The sequence below is a fragment of the Arabidopsis lyrata genome (assembly GCF_000004255.2).
Source record: "Arabidopsis lyrata subsp. lyrata unplaced genomic scaffold ARALYscaffold_5, whole genome shotgun sequence".
NCBI classification, from domain to species: domain Eukaryota; kingdom Viridiplantae; phylum Streptophyta; class Magnoliopsida; order Brassicales; family Brassicaceae; genus Arabidopsis; species Arabidopsis lyrata.
The window spans coordinates 5,189,963-5,200,365 of NW_003302551.1; the positions used below are offsets into that span (position 1 = coordinate 5,189,963).

The 10,403-nt window shown below is 29.7% G+C and overlaps 1 protein-coding gene across 1 annotated transcript; it reads right to left on the reverse strand.

The window, feature by feature from the left end:
* Positions 1–5,823: 5,823 nt before the first annotated feature.
* On the reverse strand, positions 5,824–7,266 carry LOC9311548 (zinc-finger homeodomain protein 9). Its single transcript, XM_021026575.1, has one exon. It carries the CDS (start codon positions 6,973–6,975, stop codon positions 6,058–6,060), a length of 918 nt encoding a protein of 305 aa, XP_020882234.1. The 5' UTR covers positions 6,976–7,266; the 3' UTR covers positions 5,824–6,057.
* Between the last annotated feature and the right edge of the window lie 3,137 nt (positions 7,267–10,403).

The window sequence follows — 10,403 nt, forward strand, 5'->3', positions numbered from 1 at the left end:
TAGTTAAGAACATGATGCCTCTAAAATTAAATCTACCAATTAAACATAAAAATGACAAAAACAAGTGAAATAACAGTACTAATTACAAAACAAGCTGTAGAAAACGGTGATATATATAACTGAATAAGCAGTTTGCGCACCAAAGTTCATAAAAAAAAAAAAGAAAAAATTCGAATAGACAGCTTGTGCGCGAAAAATCGTTGAGAGCGTTTAGAGAATAGATTCTGGTTTCAAAACAAAAAATTTGTTGCTCAATCATCAAATCTCTAAAGGCTTTACCATGACTTAAACATGGATGATCTCTTTTCTTTTGTCTTAAGTATATTACACACCAGTAATCAACTAAAATCAAAACACTCAATTGAATCCAAAGAACAAAACTAAATTTCTCTCAAACTTTTTATTATATATAAATGGTAACTAGAGTACTCTTTAGATTTTTTTGTTTTCATTGATTATTAAATATGGACATTTATTGTCATTTTATACTCTTGTTTAAGGTAATAATAATATCAAAAATGTTAAAAGAAAAATGAATTCGAGTGTGAAAAGTGTTGGCTCATTCTCACATAAAGAAATATTTCTCACTTTTCCTAAAATGTGAATGATTTTTTTTCTTTTTCTTGTTTTTTAGTCAACTAGATTTTACTTGATATGATCCTTCAAAAAGATATAGGTAAGAACTTGTGCATAGCATTGTTGAATCCAACTCTATTCCTCGTTATTAACTTATTGTAGATGAAAAAAAATTATTATAGATGAATTATATGAAGAAAAAAAATACACTAGATGCAATAATGTATACTAAAAGAAAAAAGTGTTTTGGATCACTTATTTTGTATATTTGTGTCAGTTATAATTAATGCAAATGAGTTTTACATCACTTATATAAGTAACTCTCGAAGTGGTGATGCAAATTATTTGCATCAATTACTTTAGTCGATGTTAATATGCATTAGCTGAAAAAAATGATGTTAGTTTCCATCAATTGATATAAATTATGTTAGTATTTGCACTAATTTATCAAACTAACGTTAATATTTACAACTGTTGAAATAAATGATGTTAAGTGTTATAGATAACTGATGTTAAAATTAATAAAATAATATTAAATTATTTTTAAGAAACAAATATTATATACTTTTTATTAATTAATATTTAAGTAAACGATTAACTTTATTTGAGATAATAGTTGCTTATTAAGAAGCTCTACACCTTTTGTTACCATCAAAAACCAAGGTCACTATATATACGAAAATTATTTAGCCTCTTTTTGCAGCGGAAGCAATGTTGAACGAGACAAATTGAATAAACAATTACATCACTTTTTAATGCTTAAAGTTTAATTAACATCGGTTGTTATTGATTTAAATTTTGTATCATTTTCTAAATTATGTAAATTCATATATTTGTATCAATATTGTGAAAGTGATCATGCAAATGGATCTAGATTTGCATTAATTTTAACGAACTGATGCCCACACAAATCAATATTATGACTAGGGGTGTCAAAATGGGTCAAGATTCATGGGTCAATCCAACTCAACTCAACCCATGAACCCTAATGAGTTGAAAATTTTGACTCAAATGAGTTGATGAATCAAATGAGATATTGAGTCAAATGGGTTGATGAATCAAATGAGCTGGGTTGTAATGGGTCAATGGTTTACCCATTTAACCCATCAATTTTTGTTAAATTGAATCAAACCAATTCAAATCTCTAAACCGATTTTAATTTGAGTCTAACCAAAAAATTATAAACCGATTGAATATAGTCCTTAATTTTCCCGCCAAAAATGTGAATACACAATTTTCCCCATCAAAATATAAATTCGTGATTTTCCCGCCAAAAACGTAAATCCGCAGTTTTCCCGCCAAAAACGTAAATCATTGATTTTCCCGCCAAAAAAATTTATAATTTTTAACAAAAAACGAAAATATGTAATTTTCCCGCCAAAACGTAAATCCGTGATTTTCCCGCCAATTTTTTTAATAATTTTTAACCAAAAATGAGAATGTAAAATTTTCAAGCCAAAAACGTAAATCCGTGATTTTCCCGCCAAAAACGTAAATCCGTGATTTTCCCGCCAAAAACGTAAATACGTGATTTTCCCGCCAAAATTTTTTATAATTTTTAACCAAAAATGAGAATGTAAAATTTTCCCGCCAAAAACATAAATCTGTGATTTTCCCGCTAAAAACATAAATCCATGATTTTCCCGCCAAATTTTTTTATAATTTTTAACCAAAAATGAGAATGTAAAATTTTCCCGCCAAAAACGTAAATTCATAATTTTCCCGCTAAAAACGTAAATCCGTGATTTTTCCGCCAAATAATAGTGATGTTGATGATGATTATTATTATTATTATTATTATTATTATTATTATTATTATATTTTAATTATTAATTTATTTATTACATTAATATTTAATGGGTCAACCCATTTAACCTTCTAACCCATCAAATTTAATGAGTTCATCAAATTAAAAGGATTCATGGGTTGACTCAACTCATTTAGCCAAATGAGTTGAGTCAACCCATGAACTCATTTAACTCTAAACTCATTGGGTAATGAGTTGAGTTGAGTTGAGTTAACCATTTCGACACTCCTAATTATGACATTGATTATTGCTATTGGATGTTAGCTTAAAATTTCTGCATCAATTATAAATAAGTAATCCAAACTAGTATCAGTTAGTTTTCTGATGTATATTATTAATTTAAGCAACTGACCCTTTTTTGTAGTTCTATATTTCAATGTTGAATTCTGTGGACTATAAAAAAACATATTATGCTTATTTCAATGTTGAAAAATTATTTAGTTTTCATGTGGTAAATTAAAGGTTTAGTTTCTTAAAAAATATCACATTGGAGATTCAAATCTTTGACAAGACAAAAAATAAGGTATAAGTGGTTTAAGAAACAGGACCACATAAAAGTGAAATAATCTTTATTCCCAAAGGCATCTCGAAAAAAAAAGACTTCAAATTTATTTATGTTAAATGGGAAATTTCTAGATAATATGATACGTAAACAGAGTATTTAATAAAATATAGTTGAATATAGGCTTTGACAAATAAAACTAATTGTTTTGTTAATAAATACAAATTTATTAGCTTTTGAATACCAAGGTCCACAACTAATATTTTTCGTTACATCAATAGTTTCTGAGATTTTGTATTATTATAAATATAATTTATTTAATGTACCAGAGAAATAGTAAAGTACAGTTTAAATGAATTTTATTATATATAATATTCTATTATGTATAATAATGTGGTCCTCTAATTGATTTTTCAACTAGGGGATGTTATCAAGATAATGCTCATAGGTTCTTTTGTATTTTTTTTTATACTACAATAATTTTATTTAGCATACAAAAGGAGTGGGAAAAAGATACACACAATTTGGTCTTTTGATTCTCCAAATCTCAACTTTCTAATTAGAATAATCATTTCCAGTTTATGCTATCCCACTTCATGCATAACTTCGTTTTTCATTTTCTACGTCTAAAGTACTGTTGCAAGACTTACTTAATTATCATGTGGTACAAATTTGAAGACAAAAACCAATAGCTTTTTAGCTATATTATCTGGATGGTGCTATAAAAAAGTCGACCAAAATTTTCCATTTTTCTTTTTAATCTACCACCACTCTAAAATTGTTAAAACATCGACGATATATAACAATGTAAAATTGCAGGGAAAAAATAATCGAGAATAGATGAAAAATACAATAAGCAGGTGAATTAATTTTTTCTTAAATGTACGTTGATCAATATGATTAGAACAACTTTGTTGCATCTAAAAATCATTTCTAAATTCCAAATTAAAATTTTAGGAAATTAGCTCGATCTTTGTAATTTATTTATATATTATTCCAAAATTTTCAGAAAACTTAAATAGAATACAATAAAATAAAATAAAAGGTACCATTTTTGTTAGCAATATTTTTTTTTTGGTCGGTTTTGTTAGCAATAGTTACGTCAGGACAAATTCAAATTAGTAAGTGGTGCACTGTGCACATGGTATATGGCAGTTAGGGCCATAACCTCAGCTTGTGTTAAAGTTTGTCCCCACCACGAAAAAGAGATTTGTGACTTCACGAAATTGTAAAATAATAGCAAATAGTTTTTATCTGATTTTAGTATAATTAATTTAACAAAACCCGTTTGGTGATAACGCAATATTATTCTCTTTCCCTTCTTATTATCTAACACTATTGTTTTTTGTGTCAAAGTTCTTATTATATAACACTATCGTTAAATAAATGGTTTGATTTTGGGTCTTGGACACCAGATTACTTCTTAACAAAAACCAATTTTGGATCTCGGATACCAGATTTGTTCGTCGTCGTGGTACACTTATTCGAAGTTGAGGTTTTCTTCACATCTCGTAAGCTTAATAAATTGGTGTTTTATCGCCTTTTTTTTTTATTTGCTTAAAATTTGTAACCCTTTTGTGGTATTTGTTGAATCATTTCTCCATTATCGAGGAGTAGAATTTATCTATAAAATTTAGTAACTTTGAACAAAAAATATTGGTTTGATTTAGATTTAGTTGTATTGTAAATAAAATTTAAAAATCTAACTCTACACAACATATAAAACAAAGCCGGAACAATGTTTAACTTTGTAACAACTAACAAGGATGTTATGACATATAATTCGATCTACATTGAACTTGTTGAAGACAATTTATATATTTAAATATATATATTTATCACGACGTACGGGCTTTATCTATATCATTATCGTAAATCTCTAAACAATTTTTATTCATAAAGATGAAATAAACTTATTTTGTGTGAGTTGATCCTTAGACATAGCATAGAAATGCTAAATAATTTTTATACTTTCACTTAATATTCTATCTAATTACAGTTTTATTAATATTTTATGTTTGGTAAGCCGACATTTGTTAATCACGACTAGTATCTAATTGTCTTAATCCTATCGCATAATCACGGCTGCATCTCTACGTTTCCCAATTAGAAAGTTATTTAAATTATTCGTAAAGTTAATGATTAGTTCCACGCCCTAAATTAACCCTATATAGATCCTTTTTTTTTTTTTTCATTAATAGTTAGATCCCAATTATATAATATATGCTAATTTGAAGTTTGTACTTTAAGAATAATAATGAACACTTTGATGAGCATATATACCAAAAACGGATAGTGGGAATGTAAGGATGAGAAAGAAATGGATTAATGAGGAAATTAAAATGAATTAATCCGATGAATCTTTGGTTAATCAGACACCAATAAACAAAAGATAACTAATCATTGGAAAAATATAATATTAGAATAATTATATAAAATAAAAACCTGTCTCTTTTCTCAAAGAATAAAGAGAGATTTACGAAAAGGACACCTAGATCTTAGTTTGATCGCATATTAAATTAAGCGACAAAGTACTCTTCAAGATAAGAAACCAAACCATATTATTAAATAGTTAATTAAATTGCAATAGTTTATATACTTTTGGGAAAACTCGCATTTTAGGGTTCGTTTGTTTACCAAAAATTGACCTATAGTGTTGTGACTAATTCGGGTGATTAGTTTATAGAATTTTCCATTAGTGGAAAATATTATGAAACCTTTCGGAACGTTACATTATATTAAAAGACAAAATACTTTTAAGATAAGAAGCCAAAAACATATTTATTAAAAATATTGCACTAAGTTATTAAATTTTCCTCATTAGAGGTTCATTAAATTTACCAAAATTGACTTATTAAAACATAATCGAATGAATCTTATTGCAGTGACTAATTCGAGTAATTTGCTGATATAAACTTACATCAATTGGAAAATTAAATAAAAAAACTCTCGGAACGTAATATTATTACCTCCTTTTAAGACAACGTCGTGGTAATGAAATTATAACAAAAATAAAAATAAAAAAGGAGCTAAAAGAGTTTTAATTAATATTAATAAAAACGTATTAACGATAATAATACCAGTGCTTACTCTCTATGATCTAAAAGCTAAAACAAAAGCTTAAGCTTCCATTATTACTCTTTCCCTGCAAAACGACAAGATGTTTCCTTCTTCACGACGAAGACGACGAGGCGTTTACGTTTCCGCCACTATCACTCTCAAATCTCCCACCACCACCACCACCGTCTTTGTTAGCTAAACCGCTTCCACCGCGAACTCCATCATTGTTATTGTTCTCTCCGCCGATACCGTTAACGGCGGTGGCACCTCCGCCGGAGAATTTGAAGGAGTTTTTGTTATTATGCATCCAAACTTTGAGAACACCTTTATCAACTCCGATCTCACGGCAAAAATCACGAACCTCGTCCTCGTCGCGTTTCTGAATCTTCCATCCGATTCGAGCGGCGAATTCATGCATCTTCTCTTTCTGATTTGAGCTAAACTTTGTCCTGAATCGCTTCCGTGAGCCAGGCGCGGCGGAGAGATTGTTGGCCGCGGCGGCGAAGTTTAGATCTGAGAACGGTGTGGTTTTATTGTTACCGGAGAGAGCTAAAAGCATGTAGGAGGAGGAGATTGGTGGCGGAGAAGATGAACTAGGACTACGAGGAAGCGGAGGAGCTAGTGGAGGAGGAGGGTGGTGACGGTGATGAGGTTGATACTCAATTGCGGCGGTTGTGGTTGAAGATGGAAGAAGAGACGGTGGTGGAACGGAGGAGGAGTCGTCAGGTTCACGGCGGTGAAAGTTACGGTGACAACCACAAGCTGCACACTTGAGAGAAGTTGGATCGGAAGGTGTTGAAGAAGGAGACGGCATGAATTCTCCGCAACCGTCAAGCGCGTGACCACCAATCGCCGCCGCGTAGTTCTTGAGACATTCTTTGTAAGTGACGGTGTTGTGGTGGTGGTGGTGGTGGCGTTTGATGATTCCGTTACTGAAAGAGATTGGTTTAGCTGGTTGGATCCGGGTCGGAGTTTCGGATTCGGGTTCTGGTGATTTAGGAGTCATATCCATTGATCTAACTTCAAGCATCTCTATGACTTATGTTTTTTATTTTCTTGAAAAAAATCAAGAAAATATTAGGGTTTATGTTAAGCTTAACAAGAAAAAGAAATTGAGATTGAGAAATGAAGAAGAAAATGGATAAAAAGAGATTAATCAACTTTTGGAGATCATATTTTTGTAATAAGGTTTAAGAAAATAAACTTTAGAGGAAGAAGATGTGTTATAAGATGATAGTGAATCTGGTTGATGAATGTTGCTAAGAGAGAATAAGATAATTTAATAGGGAGAGATATAAAAAATATTAATAAATGTGAATAATAAATTTATTAAAAATAAAAGGACAGAGCTTGAAGATGTTTAACAGAGAAAGGTAGGGTTTGATGATTTAACTATGGTTAAATGTATGGTTAAAAGTGGGACCTATATAGGGAGTGGGGAAATACATATAGAGTAATAAATGTCTTAAACCTAAAGACAGTCCAATTATAATTAATATTCTCATGCATTGTGACACTTCTTGTTTTTGGTTTTTGTAACTTTTCCTGTTTTCTTTTAAATGAATATTTGTTCTTTCTGTTAAATTTTTTAGCATTTATTTATATTTGGATTGGATAATATACAAAGTAATTTATTAAACATTGTTTGGAAAGTTTTAAATTTAAATTTAAATTTGTAATATGTATATTCTTGTAAAACTGAAAAAATGAATAATTTAAAGAAATGATTGAATACAAAACTTAATTTTTTTTAACACACTACAAAAAAAAAAAATCCACATTGTTAGCATAATATAATAGCACGGTTTGCTGAACTCTTATTGAAGATAAATTGTAATTTTGGTTATTATATAATAGCGTTTGATTAACGCTAAGATTTAATTTTACTAAGCGGAATCACTTATTCCGCCAAATACTTAGCCAAAATTTTGACTTTTTTCCTTTAGAGTCAATTCCTCCCTTTCTCGAACAATCGTAAGACATAACTCTCTCAGACTTAATTCTCTCATACCAACGAATCGATTCTCCAGCCACCAATTAAACCTACTGTCGGCCGTCGTTGTCGTTAGAGGTAGATGTGACACTGAACCTGTCACCGGCACTAATTCCGCTCTAGATCTGTCGACATTGAGCTCAAATCAAAGGCACTAATTCTTGACTCAATTGATTCTTTTCTTCTTTTTCGTTACTCTGATTTTTTTTCCTTCGAGCTGTTGTGAATTTCGACAACATTTTTTGTGTGATTATTGTTTTATAAAGTTTAGATTGTGGGTTTATCTAATCCGATATTTCAAAGTTTGTCTCTTTTGCATGCATATGTTCTTTGCTTTCTTCAAGTTTGGAACAATTTTGCTTTTTAATTTGGGATGCAACCGTTCTCTAAACAAATCAGATATATTTTGGATCTGTTCTCTGAAATTTGGGATGCATTTGTTCTATTCATATTTTTTGTGTTGTCAAGTACATCTAATACAAAACTTATGTATGTCCATTTTTATGGAGTTTCTATAAACCAATCATAGATATACACCTTGTTTGAAAAATCGCTAGGCGCTAGTCGGGCGCTTGGTATGGGCCTAGCGATTAATAGAAAAATCGGATAAGATCGGGGATTAATCGGAGATTAGTTTTAGGGTTATTTTAATATTTTAAAAACATATTAATCCAATATTGCTTTCAAAATTGCAGTAAAACATATATAAAACTGTATTTTTAAGATAAATTATTATGATTTTTATTACAAATTTATGATTTTTACTAAAATTTGAACATAAATTATTGTAAAACATCACAAACTCCCAATTTAAATGATTGAATAACAAAAATAATCGGGATATGTAAAATTAGGCGGAGAGTAATCAGATCAGGCGGGAAGTAATCGAATTAGCTAGGCGGAGAGTAATCGGGTAACTGATTTCTTTATGAGATTAGTCATTAATCGAGGCGGATATAGTGGACATAGCGATTAAGCGGGGAGTAATCGGGATTGGCGGAGATTTTTAGAATGGGGATATACATAGCTTAAGTGACCAAGTAACCCACACATAACATTTGCTAACAATGAAACGAATCCAGAGCTAATATCAAATCTAATCTTTTTGGTTTAAAAGCCGAGACCAATATCACAATGTGCAGATTTCAACTATACATTTCTATGTTCTTAGGTCAAAGTTTAAACTAGGTTTCGGAGCTTGTATGAAACATCATATATGTTTTTTTATTTAAGATATCCAAATAGTGTACGATGATTAAAATCGTAGTACAAATCCTTTAACCACTAGAACCATGAATTAGTTAAATATAGACACATTAACTAAGGTAATTTTGAAAGTGTTTGAATTGTGGGAAATCTTATGTATGGCATGTTCAAGTTGGATTATGAAATCACAAATTATTACTAATTAACGAATGATTGCATCATTGGATTGAGAAATCCAACCTATCGGTAATCAAAAGCGAAACATATGATCCTTCTTTAACGTTTAATTTTATTAACTCTCAATCTGGTTGGCACACCGTCCATCAAACTTCAGTTAAGTGGTGTACGTGAGATATTATACCACATATCATGTCCGTTAATAACAATCTTCGTCTTATTCTTTTTTGTCACAAAAAATTTAAGCAACTATGTATGCATTTATGTGCATTTTGAATTTCGTACTACAAAAAATATTTCGGTACATGGATTAGATATACGTATTCGGTGCATAAAATATGTTTAATTATGGACATGGTGCCCGTAGGAGAATGAAATGTATGTTATTGTTGGGCTCTTGGGGACTACGACGTATTCGTTATTGTTTTTTTCTCTTTCGGAAAAATCACATTTTTAACTCTCAAAGTATCACTGGATATCACTTTAAACCTCGAAAGAATTCTACTAACAATATAAACCACCATAATAATTGTACTCACACTTTAAACCTTCAAACTAGCTTTCATGTTTGCACTGCCATAAAATATGATGAAACAATTGATTTTATGATGGGTTAATATACATTTATTTAATTTAATTTAAATTTTAAATAATTTTTATCATTTATTATGATTTTATACAATTATTAAGAAAAGTGCAAAAACTATATTCCTCCGATACGGATAATGCTTCGTTTTATGACTAAACTTCGACATTATTTGGTTTTTATTATTCTACTTAAGCTTCTTGTGTATCTCATATTCTACATTATTTTGTTTCTATTATTCTACTATAAACTTCTCTTGTTCTTAAGTCTATAGTTATAGAGGTTTAATTTTCAAATTTCATGGTCGAACGGTGAGTAAACAAAGAAGGCAAAGGTTTTTTTTTTTTTTTGTCGTTTTAGATATTTTATTAATTGTAATAAATAATAAAATTAATTTAAATTTAAATTAAATTAAAGAAATGTATATTAAACAAATGAAAATAATTTTTCCATCATTTTTTATGGCGAGACAAACAAAATAGCTAGTTTGGAGGCT